The sequence below is a fragment of the Pelophylax lessonae genome, assembly GCF_965119305.1.
Source record: "Pelophylax lessonae genome assembly, chromosome: 4".
Classification (NCBI taxonomy): domain Eukaryota; kingdom Metazoa; phylum Chordata; class Amphibia; order Anura; family Ranidae; genus Pelophylax; species Pelophylax lessonae.
The window spans coordinates 119,568,713-119,586,743 of record NC_138771.1 but is presented as its reverse complement, the minus strand read 5'-3'; the positions used below and the strand labels follow the sequence as shown (position 1 = coordinate 119,586,743).

General features: G+C 46.0%; 1 protein-coding gene across 1 annotated transcript in view; it reads right to left on the bottom strand.

Moving 5' to 3' along the window:
- The window catches only part of MRPL18 (mitochondrial ribosomal protein L18), a 49,668-nt gene that overhangs the window by 14,072 nt on the left and 17,565 nt on the right, over positions 1–18,031 (bottom strand). Inside the window, exon 3 of the mRNA XM_082256822.1 lies at positions 1,568–1,799. Coding sequence (XP_082112948.1) covers positions 1,568–1,799 — 232 coding nt within the window. The remainder of the gene's footprint in view (positions 1–1,567; positions 1,800–18,031) is intronic.

Below are 18,031 nucleotides of genomic sequence, written 5' to 3'. Positions count from 1 at the left end.
TTACAAGGGGGACTTGTAAGTATCAGATATATACTGACCATATATGGAGGGGCCCATAATATATACTGCCTCGTAATGAGGAAAAAAGGGAACGTTTACTCACCATACCGAACCGACAGGCACCCTCTCTTCACAATACCCTCTCCACCGGGGTGGGGGTTTGTGGACGCCTCGACTCTCTGGTACCTGGCGTCCAAGCGAGACTTTTAACTCGCAAAGTCAGTCCCTTTACTGGGACTCCGTCGCGGCCGACCCAGCGCACTGGTCTGCACGCGCTCGTAGGCAGAAACCGGGGGGGACCACTGGATCTCAACATCCAGCCCGTCGCCCGGCCCCGCATACTTACTTGAATATGTCGCGGCCGACCAAGCGCAATACCATGGTCTGCGCGCGCTCGTAGGCCGGCTGGGGTGACCACAAGTGTCGCCCAGTCCGGCATTTTTGCTTGAAGATCTCACAGGAAAAAACACTGGAGAAAACTACCTAAAAAATGTCTTTTTCTTAAAGAAAAAAAGTCTTGCCAGGACCAAAAGATCCCAGCAAGGAACTTAGGTCCTTACTCCTGACTAGACAGAAAAAAACTGATTCCCTGTAGCAGAGAGAGGGAGGATATACCCTCAGGGACTGCCCCTAAGGTGGAGCCAGAACGTTTTGTCTTTCTGCCTAGTCCTACTCCTGCGGAGACAACATAACCCAGCTCTTGAGAATCAAGAAGACTACGTCTGTCAATGAGCGATAGAGAAATAATAATAATAATGATGCTCCTTTGCAAGTGCTGAAGTGCTCCAAGAATAATCACTGGTGCCTGGTGACTTGATCCCCTTCAGAGACCCCACCCACCAGAATGGATGGACCCTTGTCAGGGGTCATAAACGCTTGTGGTCAAAAAGTTCCTCCAAACTGTCTCCTTGGTTGGTTAGAACAAACAACCTGGCAAATCCTCTCCTTGATGGAAAGTGCACTGTGCTGGAATGAATGCTCTTTCAATATTATGGCCCTGGGCAGCAGTCCTTAAATGGGACAACTATATTTGTTTTAATTTTTAAGGCTTTTTTTTTTTTTTTATATTTTCATATAGTTGTCACCCTATCACCGCCTCTCCGAGTCAAAGTTGTACAGGAAGAGAGCTTTAACCACTAGTTTACAAATTGGTTGTGGTGTTTTTAAGCAAAAAAAAAAACGAAGGACAAGTTTGGAAATTTCCTGTCGAACGATTGATAAATTAAAAAGGTAAATAAAATGTATCTCGTCCAAACTGTTTGCACTAGGTATATGTAAAAAAACAAACAAAAAACTGATTCATTTATGTCCATTGAGCGATTTATTGGTCATTACGTGATGGTACTATAGTATGCTTTCACGGCTGAGTGTTTGTTTTTCGAGAATTAGAATGATTTTTCGTATGTAGTGTATGGCCAGCATAAGCCTGCTGGAGGACGAGTTGCCAGAAAACATTGTTCAAATTTTGTATTTTTATGCCAAAGTCAGCTAATGAAGCCATCCATTTATGAAGCCAGCTTTACAAATAATTTAATCCTACACAGGATTAGGTGAGCATTTATCTTACCGATTCAGATCGAAATACCCACGGAATGTCCCGAAAGAGCATATAATGTATTCCCGCTTCCAGACAGCGCTGAGCCAAAACTCTGCCTACATTTTCACATGCCATTACGTCCACTGAGCTATAGAGATATTTCTTCACGGCCCATTCTTTGGTAGAGGCAGAGAGCACAATGCTACCATCTGTGTGCTCCACCAATGCTGTAACATGGTTTCCAGTGCGTTCCAAACGTAACCTTAAAAACACAAAGGGGAGAAATTTAAGATTGGACGAAAGTTATGGCGACAGTAATCAGCTAATTGCCATATACTGTTGCTATTTTTTTTCAATAAAAAAGTAAAAATTTACTAAACTTTCAGACATACAGTCCAGGAAAAGAAATCTAACAAAGAATTTAAGTGAATACAACCAAAATGCCATAAGAAAGCGGTGTACAGTACAAAAAAGATTTACAGTAAGCTACAATGGTATACGTACAGTACATTCGCTGACATAGAACAGATATCCACAAGGGTGTAAACTTAAAATTTCCAGCTCAGAATAGTAGTAGTCTTGACCCAGACTCCTGGGAAAGGATAGATTACACGTAGGCCACATATAGTATTACACTAAATCCAGGGGTGCAAGACCTGAGGAGCCCAACCAGGATTAACACAATTTTTCAAACTTTGCTGGGCATCAACAATGGAGGTATATTCGCTTATCAAGTGTTCTCCACAGCACATATCCACTCCTCTTTAGTTTCCAATGCTGAAGGAGCATTTAAAGAGCCTGAAACAGCGCTTTGGATAAAGCCCCAATATGATACAAATAAGTTACCATCCAATTTTCCTGGTATACATGGTTTTGGGTCTAGTTGTAAATTTGGTTTTAAGAACTATTGAGGGTGTCTACCACCGATACTCAGTAGCAATGTATTTTGGGACACTGACAATGCATGTGGATGAGATCTCCATGATCCTTCTTGCATTTATTACAAATTGGGTCAGCTGTTACCATTTAACCCCTTTGCAATTGTGCTATATATATATATATATATATATATATATATATATATATATATATATATATATATATATATATATATATATATATATATATGATTTTTTATTATTATTATTATTAATAATAATAATGATATGATGGATAAATGCGAACTGCAAATAGCAGCACATCACTAATAAGTGACATCTGCTTGCACCTTGCTATTCCAAGGTAAGGTTACAGAGTTGGTAATGATGGTGCTGCAGAGAATGCCCCATAAAACCCATTTTATCATTTTCTGGCATTGTGAACAAATAAAACATTTATAAACAGTTCGGATTTATTTTGGACTTCCCTTACATTCTAATTGTAAAAGCTGATCAAGGATAGACGACATGTAAACAGACTAACAATACCCTTTCCTCCCTCCCCTGAGTAACACTCTTCTGTAGTCCTATGCTGGAAACAGACGCCCTCCACGCCTCTTACTATATAGATTTAGGTTTTTATTTCAGGTACTTGTATAGCGTCGTCAATTTACGCAGCACTTTACTATAAACACACACACACACATATATATATATATATATATATCTCCAGTGTTTCACCGAAAATAAGCCCGGGTCTTATATTAATTTTAGGTACAAAAAATGCATTAGGCTTGTTTTCGGGGGATGTCTTATTTGTCCCATGTCTTCTCTCCCCCTCTCCGTTAGCTCAGGTGCCAACATCCCTGTAATCTCCAAAACAAAAAACTCTAGCTAAAGTCCTTGTAAAATCATTTAAATCCGCTCTGTAAATGGATTATATAATGTCCAGTGTGTGTCTTTATGTAATGTTATAGAAAGTATCTTATTTACAGCGTTGCTGGGCGCTTACATGACCCGCCGTAGCTCTTCTTTACCGCTCTGAGCACTGTCGAGGGAGATGCCGGGATTGCCGCTGACGTCAACCCTGCTTCGAGCACTGCAGGGGGAGGGGCCATTGATGTCAGCTAGGAGGAGGAGGAGAGCTCCGGCGGGTCACATGAGCACCCAGCGGCACTGTAGATAAGGAATTTTCTACAATCATGTTACATATTGACACACTGGACATTAAAAAAAATACTTTTACAGCACAGATTACATGATTTATCAAGGATTTCAACTAGGGCTTATATTCGGGGTGGGGCTTATATTGCAGCTATCCTAGAAAACCCAGATAGGTCTTATTTTCGGGGTATATTCACACACACACACACACACACACACACACACACACACACACACACACACAAGAAACCTTGTGGACAACCTTCCCAGAAGAGTTGAAGCTGTTAAAGCTGTAAAGGGTGGGCCAAGTCAAACTCAATATTGAACCCTACGGACGAAGACTGAAATGCCATTAACCACTTAAGGACCAAGTTTTTTTCTGACATGTTGTTTACAGGTTAAAATCAGTAGTTTTTGCTAGAAAATTACTTAGAACCCCCAAACATTATATATAATGATTATTTTTATTGTTAGCAAAGACTCTGGAGAATAAAATGGCGGTCATTGCAATATTTTTTTGGCATGTGGCCCTTGAGAAAGTCATATGATTTTAACGCAACATGTCGGAAGGAGCAGGGTGACGTTCCTTTCAGTCTACGGCCGAGACTGAAAGTTCCGAATTTTCAGCTGCGATCTCCCTGGGACCCCTCGGTTTGGTCCCTAGGTTACACCTGCTGTTTTATACTGAATTGTAAGGGATTACGTTTTCATAATTAAGCCTTAGTTGTGGTCAGGGAATAGAGCCAAGATGGAGAACATGACATATTTAACATAACATATATTTAACATAACCTACGGTTGTAGCGTGCCGAAACCGTCATTCGGGCAGGCCTGTAAAATAAAGAGGGCCCGCCAAGAAGGAAGAAAGAAGAAGGGAATATTGTAGAAAGGGGCAGAGGTGGGTGGGATGACGAGACCCTGCAGCAGCCCAGAAGAGGCGGGGGGCCTGACCTTAAATAGGCGGCTCCTCCCCCTCCCACAACTCCAGGCTCCGCCTGGCCATTTGTGGTCAGGGAATAGAGCCAAGATGGAGAACATGACATATTTAACATAACATATTTAACATAACCTACGGTTGTAGCGTGCCGAAACCGTCGTTCGGGCAGGCCCGTAAAATAAAGAGGGCAAAAGAGAGAGCGTGTAAGTAACCTTGAATATAAGTGCATCGTATAAATGTGCGTCGTAACCCAAGGGAAAGGAGACACAACGGAAGGTTGTTCGGCTAAACTCTGAATGCCTGTCTGAGCTCGCTGTCTGCTTGGGGTATGTAACAGCTGTAAGCGGACAATTTCCACCGTCCCAGCCTCTAGATGAAGTGCACTGGAATGCTGTGGCTGAAGGCCATCAATGCTGCCCCTAAGCAGAAAAGAATGACTGGTGAAGGCGAGATAGCACCCCCACTTGATGAACCTGGGCATGGCGAGAGGCCTGCAGTGAAGGCTCAGCAGGGGAGCGACCTTGACCTACCCTGCCAAACCTGGATAAGGATGGCCCAGCAACTGGACTGAGCACCAATCGTGGTGAGAGGGACATCATGATATGTAGACTGGTGGCCCCAGTTTGAGTGGTCTTGGACTGTAGAAGTGTCAGGACAAAATGATCGTTCACCTTTACTACGCCTGCTCTCCTTGACATGAGGTGGTACCGAGCGCGTTCCTCCCGGTGAACTCGTTTGGCTGCAGAAACGCGTGTAAGGGTGGATGAATGACTTGATGGGAACGTTGGTCCCTGCCTTGAACAGTTTAGTGACCGCCACGTTGCATGAAGCCCGGAACCTGCTGCCGTCGATAGGTTGACGAAACGTGGGCTTGCGGCCTTTCCGAAGGATGCCTTGCAAAAGTTCTTGATGGGACTTGGCGCCATGAATGTACCGTGACCGGAGGTACGTGTTGATGATATGAAACTGTACTCCAGAGAGGTAGAGTTTAATGGTACTGTGCGCCAGACTTAAGATTTAAATGGCAAAAGAAGAAAAATGCCACGATGATGTTTAAAAAGACGATGGATCCAAAAAAAAGGTAATGACCTCTGTGATGAACCTGACGAAGATGGTCAGACTCACGCGAAAGAGCGTCTGGCATTGGTGAAAGTGCCAACTGGGCTAGCCTGTGCCGGTGGGCCATGAGAACAGCTAAACCAGGATGAGTTCCTGGAACGGTGGTAGATCGTTCTGGACTCCCTCCGCCGTGGGATGTGCCTGGAAGAAGACCTATAAATTGGAACGAGAAAGGCCAGCAGCCGCTGTGTTGAGAATGCCTGGCACGTGTTCGCAGCCAAGTGGAAGTGCAAGGTGGAGGCCAGCCAAGAGGACCTCCTGACACGAATCATGAAGGTGAGGGAGGAGAACCACCCCTCTTTAAAAGGTGACGCCTGTGGTCATATTGTCGGTGAAGCACTTACGGTTTGACCCGACCAAAGGCACCCCCCCTTCCCCTGGCAGCTGCCACAATGGGGGAAATCTCAAAAGGGGGGCCCGAAGTGGAGTTGAAAGATGGCAGATTTGAGGTTACTGGCGGTCAACTACCCCTGAGCCACCTGTTGCCCCAGAAAACCGCGAACACGGCATGGCCCGCCGCGTCAGTCCATGAACACTGGAGAGTGGTCTGTGAAATGGTGGAATGACCAAGTATATGCCACTCCAGTGGGATGGAAAAAAAGGGGGGGGCACAGTTAGCGCAGGCCGGTGGAGCGAGTCCGGTGAAGTAGCGACAGAACAACCCCAGTCTGCCCAGGTGTTGAACTGGGTGAACGCGACCGCCTTGCCGAAAACTATGGTAATCGTGGAAAGCCGGGCCCCCCATGCTAGTGCCCCAAATCAACCACCTTGTGCAAATACGAATGCAAGTTCCTCCCTAAGGCTTGGGAAAAGAAATTCAATCGTGTCCCTGTATGGTCCAATAGCCAACACAACCTCGGGGATGGATTATTCCTTGTCCAACCTGGGGTCAATGGCCTTGATTACCATGGAGAGGTCACCGCGGTTACAGATCTAACTTCCTACGACGTCCTGGGGTGCAAGCAACAGGGTCATGGGATTGACGTCCCTGCCTTCCAGGATGTCTTACTTGACGCTGAGAGGGACCATGTGAGTTGGTGAGATAATGGGAGCCATGGAGGCCGGGGAGGCCAGAGTGCCTACGACGACACACTGGAAGACAGCAAGCGCGACAACCTGGGAGGGAAACACCAGGATGCCAAGAGAGCAGGAGCCAGAGTTCCTAATTACTCTATCCTTGATTGAGCAATTGATGATGGAAGACGAGATGGATGCCGAGGTGGATGCCATGCCATGTGATGTGCACAATACCCTGTCCGGGGCTAAGGCCTCGTGCACCTTGCCGGACCCAAACTGCGGAGCTGGACTGGACATCAATATCCTTAAAAGGTACAGCCTTCCCGGCGGTGGCCGGAAACGGACTTCCTCTGCCATCTCAATTCGGCGGCGATCTTTGAGATGGGCCGTGACCTTGACGGGCTAGGGCTCGTTAGGACTTGGGGAGGAACTATCCCCTATATCTGAGTACGTGAGATCCTGGAAAACGTGGAGGAAAAGTCATGGGACATAAGCAGACGAAAATGTTTCACTGGCGGGCGTGACCCCCCCCCCCCAAATGTTATTTATTTATTTTTTCCGGAGGAGACCGGTACTGGAGAGTGGGACAGAAGGCCCTGACTAACCCACCACAGGTAGAGGCGCTGTCTATGAGTTGGCCCTGAGCTGTGCCAAGTAATGAAATGGCGGGGTGTAGGCCTCTGGAAGGTGACGCCCTCTCTACACTAGCGGGGTAACCGAGACGCTAGCTATGATTTGGGCCGATGGGCGTAATACCTCCGCGTGAGGATGGGTGTTGGTCTCGGGCTAGCTGTGAAAGTGACCTGCCTAACTACCCCCCCCCCCCCCCACCAAGCCAGGTGATTATGGAAGAAGTATGACCAAGTGACAGCAAGCCTGTGATAACCTGTGAGGGGTCTGAAAGGCTTGGCTAAACGTCCAATGATGTTCGTGCGTGCCGCCTGTATGGGTGAATGAGTGGTTGGCGCCTTGAAGTGAGATGACATAAGCGCCTGACTCAACCGCTGACATGCCCTGTGGACGCCAACCCTGAACGTGTCGAGCGGGGCTGTGCGTGAGAGCTCACCAGAACCTACGACTGAGGGAAGGACAGGGAGATGGACAGCCCCCCCCCCTGAACGTACGTATTTCTCCAGGATATGAACCAGGTATGTGGTTGAAGCGTGTCCTGCGTGTGTCAAGGCCCCGGGCGACGGCCGAATGAGGGGCTGAGAGCGTGGTCCCCTGCTGAGGTAAGTGACAGGCTTCTGTGGCCGATCCACCCCTGGGAGGGGGGGGGGGCATATGGCCGGATTTACCCTATTGATGACCTCTGTGTAACAAGGAATGTGTTACTTTTAGTGCTGCAAATCTTCAAAGATGTATTGCCATTTTTATGAACCCAGAAAAGCTCACAGGATTGCCAGCTCTTACTCCCATGATTCTTCCACCTGCTGTCAGCACGGCGCCAGGTATCAGGCCCCCCCCTTCGCCAGGACGTGACACAAAGATTGTGGCTGGAGTGTGTCCTGCGTGTCGAGGCATAAAGAAAGGGATGTATTCCAAAGATGAGACTATAATCCTTCAGCTTGTAAAAACTCTGGTCCGACCACATCTGGAGTGTTCTGGTCGCCAGTCCTCAGGAGGGATGTGTTGGAGCTTGGAGAGAATCCAGAGAAGGGCAACTAACTAAATAGGGGATTGGAGGACCTTAAAAAATGAAGAGCGTCTGCAATCACTTGATTTATTCTCCCTGGAGAAGAGACGCCTGAGAGGGGACAAGATAGCAATTTATAAATATCTCAATGGTGATCTCGGCAGAGGGGAAAAAAAAAAAAACAAATTCAGTCGAAGGGATTGCATGAGGACTCGAGGACATACAATGCGATTAGAGGAGCATTTTTTTTTTTTTTTCCCCAGGCAATGTGGGGGGTTCTTTGCTGTTGGAGCTACAAGATTCTCTACCACAAGAGGTTTCTGCGGGAAGTATGGTGGCTTTCAAAAGAATCTTGGACGTGCATCTCAAGGATCAGGACATTTAGGGGTATGAGAGATGATTACGGCCACACACACCTACACAGGTTGAACCGGATGGTCGACTGTCTTTCTCAACCTCAACTACCATGCGACTAAGTGACTATGTAAGGCCCCCTCGGGCGACAGGCAAGAATACAGACGAGGATGCGGGAGCGTGACCCCCCCCCCCCCCCCCCGCAGCGGTAAGTGAAAGGCCTTGGCATGGCTGTGCTGCCACTAGTAAGGTATGAATGTGAACGTGACTGGAAAACGAGGGAATGTGGTACCTGTGAGGAAGATCAATTGATGAGACACATCGACAAAAAAAAAAAACAAAATTGGCCGTAATAAACACATGTAAAGCAACAAACGGTTAACTCCCACTGACCTGCAACTAGAGGCAGGTAGGTAGACCCGAGTAGGCTAGTGCAGCCAGGTAGATAAAGAGATATTAGCTGAGGGCCAAGCCTGACGACAATCTACGTTTGAAAAAAAGTCCTCCGTCCCTGGAAGTAACCTGGGAGAACGAGGACGCTTGTGGGGAAACAACTGAATGGGGGGGGGGGGGGCTGCCGACACTTGTGACAACGTGACCCCACAGCACATGAATATGTGTGCATGGGAAAGCTTCCAGAGGACATGAAGGTTGGGACAGGTCAAAAAGGGGGGGGGGGGGGGGGACATGGGCAAGGATGGTGACTGTGCAGTGGTGCAGCGAGAGGATGGGAGAATGTGCCAACTAACGGTGCTGAGTTTGGATTGCACAGAAAGCTGCCTGCAAGATTTATTTATTTGTTTGTTTCCCTGAAAAATATTTGGAAGACAAAATGCAGACCCTCCGGGCACCCATGCACCCCCTCCCCAGACAGAGATGCAGCATGAAGAACGGACCTGATGTGACAACATGCTTCTGATTTGAAAGAGCCAGAAGCAGCTTCTGACAGGTGATGCAGATTTGAGAAATGACTTGACCCTCCCCTGTCTGAGTCAAGCCCCGATGCTTGCGGCTGAATGATGCTGGCCGAGCGGTGTACGTGCGGGGACCCGAAGCACGGGGATGACGTCATCCCCCTGGTGCCGCCTACCCCACGAGGGAGCTTGCGGACCGCCTCTTGCAGCGAAAGTGTGAGGCATGAACAGGAGGAGAAAAGAGGACGCAACAAGGGGAGGATGGCGGGCGGCTGGTGGTGGGAGGATGAGGGGGGGGGGGGGGGGGAGACCGAGCGCACGGCCTCACCCCCCCCCATGTACTAACGGTTGCCGGGTGCCTGCTGGCCGACCCGGAAGCTCCCGCTGCTGGTGAGCGGCGTATGAAGTCTCCCAACAGTGGGCGTGAGCAACCCCTGATATGACGGATGGCCGAGCGGTATGTGTGCGGGGACCCGGGGATGACGTCATCCCCCGTGCCGCCTGCCCCACGAGGGAGGTCGTGGACCGTCTCTTGGAGGTGAAATGGGGGATGCGACGGGGGCGGATGGCGGGCCGTAGGTGATGAAAAGGGGGGGGGGGGGGGAGACCGCTCCACAGCCTGCCCCCGTGTACCTAGATGCCGGGTGCCTGCTGGCCGACCTGGAAGCGTCCTCCTGGTGCTCTTGCTGAGGGAGAGCCGGGTATTGGATGGCCTGTCAGTGAGCGTGACAGGAAAGTATGACGAGACCCTGCAGCAGCCCAGAAGAGGCGGGGGGCCTGACCTTAAATAGGCGGCTCCTCCCCCTCCCACAACTCCAGGCTCCGCCTGGCCATTTTACAAAATTACACTATGGAGATTCCTATTGTATCTTTATGAGCTGCATTTGACCAGTTATGGAGTGATCCCCTTCAGCATACACTTGACCACTGAAAAAACATTTTATTGTTCCTTCTAAGGTGAGTGGCTATTACACTCAACGTTGGATATCTGCTGTGGGAAAATGACACTTGCTATCACGGTTTTGGATCACAATTTTTTCCTTCAACAATTTATTGCTGATCACTTTTCAATATTGCACTGGATGGAGTTTGGACACTTTTACATATGTTTTTTGGAGCTTCTCATTTTTATATATATATATATATATATATATATATATATATATATATATATATATATATATATATATATATATATATATAATCACCCTCCTAGGTAGGTGCTAGGAAAAAGCATATATATGCCCGTCTGCTTATCAGGGGGGCCTGATCATTCAGCTAGGCTGTCATGTGTTTCCAGGGGTGTCTGTTGAGTCTGGGGAGTCCAATGAGGGCTCTTGTTGGGTAGTGGAGGAAACCTGCCCAATAGCGCCCTGGGGCTCATATCTATCTCAGTGGGCAGAGTTTTCCGCAATGCATCCTGGGATGGGGTATAAGTCTGAGGGGAGCACATGACAGAGCGTCTTTGGCAGGAAGCAGAGTCCCAGGAAGAGGCTGACGGCGGTCTATCCTCCTGTCAGAGCTAGAGGTGTCCTGGGCGGTCGGCCTAGAGGACTGGAGGTTGAGCTGGGCTGCAGAGAGGGATCCAGAGTGCTGTGGACCGAGTGGAGCTGCTGGGCAGAAGTTTCCAGGAAAAACAGTATTGTGAGTACTCGAAACTGCCCAGGGGTCTGCCTAGGAGAGGGGACCACTCCAGAAGGTCAAAAGGGATCCGGGAGCCAGCTAACCAGTAGTGAAGGCTTAGAAAGGGGGTGCCAGAGTCTAAGCCCTGAAAATAAGACAGTGAAAGGGGGCGCCGGTGAAGTGTTCAGCAGTGTATACAAGTAGCTACCTCAGCAAGGACTGCTTAAGGGAGCTTAAAGAGGACTTCTTTATCCAGGAAAGCAGTAAGAAGTCAGTTCAGCATTAACAGGCAGCAGGCCAGCGTTAACTGGCATCCAGCCGGCGTCAAGTCAGCGCCAATCTGCATTTTTCATTTGTGCCTAGCAATTTGTGCATAGTTGAGCCAAAGGAGTATCCCACTCATCCCTTCTCCCATCCAAGTTACAAAATAAATACAACAACCCAAAGATGCTGGACTGGTCATTGTCTCAGTGCTGCTCAAACTTGTCGAACATGCGTAAATGTGTTGTTGCTAGCGGTAACCCTGGCGGACCCATATCCAGCAAAACGGCTGGGAATTCTGCTACATACACACACATTATATATATATATATATATATATATATATATATATATATATATATATATATATATATATATACACATATACACACACACACACACACACACACACTTTTGGGATTCTGACATTTTTGATTGGATAATATGTTTGTTGATGTTCTATCCGTTTGCACATGCACATTTGCATCATATGTTTTGTATGTACATGATGAAACACGTGAATTATTAACTTATTTCACAGTTTACCACTACCTCATTAGCATTTTTTGTTACTGTATTATTGATATAGCACCACAACATATTGTTTTATTTGTGCAGCGGTCTTACAAATGGCATTTTTTGGGAAAAAATACACTTCACTGAATTAAAAAAAAAAACCACAGTAAAGTTAGCCCAATTTTTTGTATATTGTGAAAGATAATGCCATGCCGAGAAAATAGATACCTAACATGTTACGGTTTAACCACTTAAAGCCCCGGAGGATTTGGCTGCTAAAAGACCAGGGGGTTTTTTGCGATTTTTTTTACTGCGTGACTTTAACTGACAATTGCGCGGTCGTGCGACGCTGTACCTAAACGAATTTGTCGTCCTTTTTTTCCCCACAAACAGAGCTTTCTTTTGGTGGTATTTGATCACCTGTGCGATTTTTTGATCATGCGCTATAAACAAAAAAAGAGCGTCAATTTTGCAAAAATAACGATATTTTTCACATTTTTTTTATATGAAATTCCCCCCCCAAGAAAAAAAATGTAAAAATCAAAATTTTTTAACATTTTCGGCCAATTTGTTTTCTGCTACATATGTTTGGTAAAAAAAAAAAAAAAAAAAAAAAAAAAAAATCACAAAAAGCGTATTTTGATTGGTTTGCGCAAAAGTTATCGCGTTTACTAACAAAGGGAAAGATTTTTGTCATTTTTGGTGTTTTTTTTTTAACGCGTAATGGCGGCGATCTGCGATTTTTTTTTTTTCGATACTGCGACATTGCGGCGGACAGATCGGACCCTTGACTGACATTTTTGGGGGTACCAGTGACATTACTGCAGTAATCAGTGCTATACATATGCACTGTTACTGCAAAAATGACACTGGCAGGGAAGGGGTTAACTTTATTGGACAGGGAGGGGTTAAGTGTGTCCTAGGGGCGTGATTCTAACTGTGCAGGGACATTGCTATTGGTGTAAAAACAAAGATCAACGGTCCTACATAGTAGAACCGTCTGATCTTCATTTTTACACCAGGGAGAATGACGGGCGGCTTGTTTACATAAGCCGCTCCGCCTTTCTCCCTTCACAGGAGCGATCGTAGTGTGACACACGCACTGACTTGTCTGTGAACGAGCCGCGGCGGGCGCGCGCCCGCCCGCAATTGGCTCGCAAGTCAGTGACAGGCGAGTGACGTATCCATACGTCACTCTGCCTGGCCGGGGCTGACCGCCGCAGTATATAGTCGTGCGGCGGTCGGCAACCGGTTAAAATTGCGCACACTCGTGGAATAGTGTCAAACTACGATACTCAAAAATCTCCATAGGCGACGCTTTAAACATTTGTATTGGTTACCAGTTTAGAGTTTGAGGATGTCTTTTGCTAGAATAATTGCTCTCGCTCTGACGATAGCGGTGATACCTCACATGTGTGATTTGAACACGTTTTCATATGTGCGTATGAGTTTTCTCTTTCGTACGCGTGCTCATGGGGACGGCGGAAAATTTTTAATCTTCCCATTTTTTTTTTTTGTTAACACCGTTTAAAAAAAAAAAAAAATAAAAAATCTGATCACTTATTGCGGTCTTAGGGAAATGTAAACATCCCCTGTGCCAGTAATAGGCAGTGAAAGGTACTCTTTATGGAGGGATCTGGGGACTCCAGACCTCCTCCCACTGCACTTCAAAGTATTCAAAACCATTCCTTTTGTGGGAGTCATCTCATTATTGCCCATCTAGTTAATTTCATTAACAAAGCAGCTGAAACTGATTAACAACCCCCTCCACTACTTAACTGACCAGATCAATATCCCAGAAGTTCAATTTACTTGATGCTATACTCGGATTAAAAAGTGTACCATATATACAGTGCCTTGCGAAAGTATTCGGCCCCCTTGAACTTTTTGACTTTTTGCCACATTTCAGGCTACAAACATAAAGATATAAAACTGTAATTTTTTGTGAAGAATCAACAACAGGTGGGACACAATCATGAAGTGGAACGAAATTTATTGGATATTTCAAACTTAAACAAATAAAAAACTGAAAAATTGGGCATGCAAAATTATTCAGCCCCCTTAAGTTAATACTTTGTAGCGCCACCTTTTGCTGCTATTACAGCTGTAAGTCGCTTGGGGTATGTCTCTATCAGTTTTGCACATCGAGAGACTGAAATTTTTGCCCATTCCTCCTTGCAAAACAGCTCGAGCTCAGTGCTGCCACCACCATGTTTGACAGTGGGGATGGTGTGTTCAGGGTGATGAGCTGCGTTGCTTTTACGCCAAACATAACGTTTTGCATTGTTGCCAAAAAGTTCGATTTTGGTTTCATCTGACCAGAGCACCTTCTTCCACGTTTGGTGTGTCTCCCAGGTGGCTTATGGCAAACTTTAAACGACACTTTTTATGGATATCTTTAAGAAATGGCTTTCTTCTTGCCACTCTTCCATAAAGGCTAGATTTGTGCAATATACGACTGATTATTGTCCTATGGACAGTTTCCCACCTTAGCTGTAGATCTCTGCAGTTCATCCACTCTGCTTCAGTATGTCACAGTACATGTTGGCATTCATGGTTCCCTCAATGAACTGTAGCTCCCCAGTGCCGGCAGCACTCATGCAGCCCCAGACCATGACACTCCCACCACCATGCTTGACTGTAGGCAAGACACGCTTGTCTTTGTATTCCTCACCTGGTTGCTGCCACACATGCTTGACACCATCTGAACCAAATAAATTGATTTTGGTCTCATCAGACCACAGGACATGGTTCCAGTAATCCATGTCCTTAGTCTGCTTGTCTTCAGCAAACTGCTTCCTTCTGGGACAACAGCCATGCAGACCAATTTAATGCAGTGTGCGGCGTATGGTCTAAGCACTGACAGGCTGACCCCCCACTCCTTTAACCTTTGCAGCAGTGCTGGTAGCACTCATAGGTCTATTTGCCAAAGACAACCTCTGGACATGACGCTGAGCACGTGCACTCAACTTCCTTGGTCGACCATGGCGAGGCCTGTTCTGAGTGGAATTTGTTCCGTTAAACCGCTGTATGGTCTTGGCCAACGTGCTGCAGCTCAGTTTCAGGGTCTTGGCAATCTTCTTATAGCCTAGGCCATCTTTATGTAGAGCAACAATTGTTTTTTTCAGATCCTCAGAGAGTTCTTTGCCATGAGGTGCCATGTTGAACTTCCAGTGACCAGTATGAGAGAGTGAGAGCGATAAACACCAAATTTAACACACCTGTTTCCCATTCACACCTGAGACCTCGTAACACTAATGAGTCACATGATTTTCGGGGAGGGAAAATGTCTAAATTAGGCCCAATTAGGACATTTTGACTTAGGGGTGTACTCACTTTTGTTGCCAGCAGTTTAGACATTAATGGCTGTGTTGAGGTATTTTGAGGGGACAGCTAATTTGCACTGTTATACAAGCTGTACACTCACTACTTTACATTGTAGCAAAGTGTAATTTCTTCAGTATTTCTACATGAAAAGATATAATAAAATATTTACAAAAATGTGAGGGGTGTACTCACTTTGTGAGATAGTGTGTGAGTGTGTACTGAACAAAATTGAACACACACACTGAACAAAATTATAAAATTGCAACACTTTTGTTTTTGCCACCATTTTTCACGAGCTGAACTCAAAAAAGCTAAGACTTTTTCTATGTACACAAAAGGCCTTTTTCTCTCAAATATTGTTCACAAATCTGTCTAAATCTGTGTTAGTGTGCACTTCTCCTTTGCCGAGATAATCCATCCACCTCACAGGTGTCACACATCAAGATGCTGATTAGACAGCATGATTATTGCACAGGTGTGCCTTAGGCTGGCCACAATAAAGGCCACTCTAAAATGTGCAATTTTACTGTATTGGAGGGATCCGAAAACCAGTCAGTGTCTGGTGTGACCATAATTTTCCTCACACAGTGCAATACAACTCCTTCGCAAAGAGTTGATCAGGTTGTTGATTGTGGCCTATGGAATGTTGGTCCACTCCTCTTCAATGACGATGTGCGAAGTTGCTGGATATTGGCATGACCTGGAACACGCTGACGTATACGCCGATCCAGAGCATCTCAAACATGCTCAATGGGTGACATGTCCAGTGTGTATGCTGGCCATGCAAGAACTGGGACGTTTTCAGCTTCCAGGAATTGTGTACAGAATCCTTGCAACATGGGGCCGTGCATTATCATGCTGCAACATGAGATGATGGTCGTGGATGAATGGCACAACAATGGGCCTCAGGATCTCATCACGGTATCTCTGTGCATTCAAAATGCCATAAATAAAATGCACCTGTGTTCATTGTCCATAACGTACGCCTGCCCATACCATGACCCCACCGCCACCATGGGCCACTCAATCCATAATGTTGACATCAGCAAACCACTCACCCACACAACGCCATACACGCTGTCTGCCATCTGCCCTGTACAGTGAAAACAGGGATTCATCTGTGAAGACAACTCTTTCCAAAGTGCCAGACGCCATCGAATGTGAGCATTTGCCCACTCAAGTCAGTTACGACGACGAACTGCAGTCAGGACAAGACGCCGATGAGGATGACAAGCATGCAGATGAGCTTCCCTGAGACGGTTTCTGACAGTTTGTGCAGAAATTCTTTGCTTATGCAAACCGTTTGTTGCAGCAGCTGCCAGGGTGGCTGGTCTCAGATGATCTTGGAGGTGAAGATGCTGGATGTGGAGGTCCTGGGCTGGTGTGGTTACACGTGGTGTGCAGTTGTGAGGCCGATTGGATGTACTGCTAAATTCTCTGAAACCCCTTTGGAGACGGCTTATGGTAGAGAAATTAACATTCAATTCACGGGCAACAGCTCTGGTGGAAATTCCTGCAGTCAACATGCCAATTGCACGTTCCCTCAAAACTGCGACATCTGTGGCATTGTGCTGTGTGATAGATAAAACTGTACATTTTAGAGTGGCCTTTTTTTGTGGGCAGTCTAAGGCACACCTGTGCAATAATCCTGCTGTTTAATCAGCATCTTGATATGCCACACCTGTGAGGTGGATGGATTATCTCGGCAAAGGAGAAGTGCTCACTAACACAGATTTAGGCCCCTTTCACACTTGTGCGACTTGTCCTGCGACTTGGGACTGCAAAGTTGCATGACAAGTCGCACTCCATGATTTCCAATGAGTACCATTCATATCTGTGTGACTTCAAAGTAGTCCCTGCACTACTTTGGGCCGATTTTAATGCGTTTTGAGGTCCATAGACATAGCTTCAAGTCCAGTCAAAATCGCAGTAAAATTGTGGCAAACAAATTGCAGCAAAATCACGTGACTTTTAGGTCACATAAGTGTGAAAGGGGCCAAAGACAGATTTGTAAAACAATATTTGAGAGAAATGGGCCTTTTGTGTACATAGAAAAAGTCTCAGAGCTTGTTCAGCTCATGAAAAAAAATGAGGGAATAAAAGTGTTGCCTTTAGAATTTTGAGATTATATATATATATATATATATAAATTCTGTAACCATATTGCTACACTTAGAGGCGCCTCTCATCTCTCTTATATTCTGTAGCTCTGCTAGATTTTGCTTCTAATCCCCTTGGAAAGGCTGCATATTGTGGATGTACATTTTATGGTTACACAACCTATCACATTGCTATAATCTTTGTATATAGACTTTAAACTGAAGGACTTGTGGAACGATTCATCTGAGTTTCCATTATTTCTTATGGGGAAATTCGCTTTGATATAAGAGTGCTTTGGATTACAAGCATGTTTCCAGAACGAATTATGCTCGCAATCCAAGGTTTTACTGTATAGCTAAATATTTCTTACTTGCAGACATTGTATAAGTCTGCACATCTGCGGTGGGCTAGGACACAAAAACACTTCCTCCTTCCTAGGCAAGTAATTTCCTCTACACACTGTTACACATAATCTCATGGTCCTAAAGTGGTCTCCCAACCCTAACCTTCATAACATTTCAAATACATGTAACTTATCACTTTCTGCATAACATCCATATTCAGAGAGAGATCAATATCCTATCAGTGAAGACCGTCATCATCAAGTGGAGAAAATATGGCACAACAGTGACATTACCAAGAACTGGA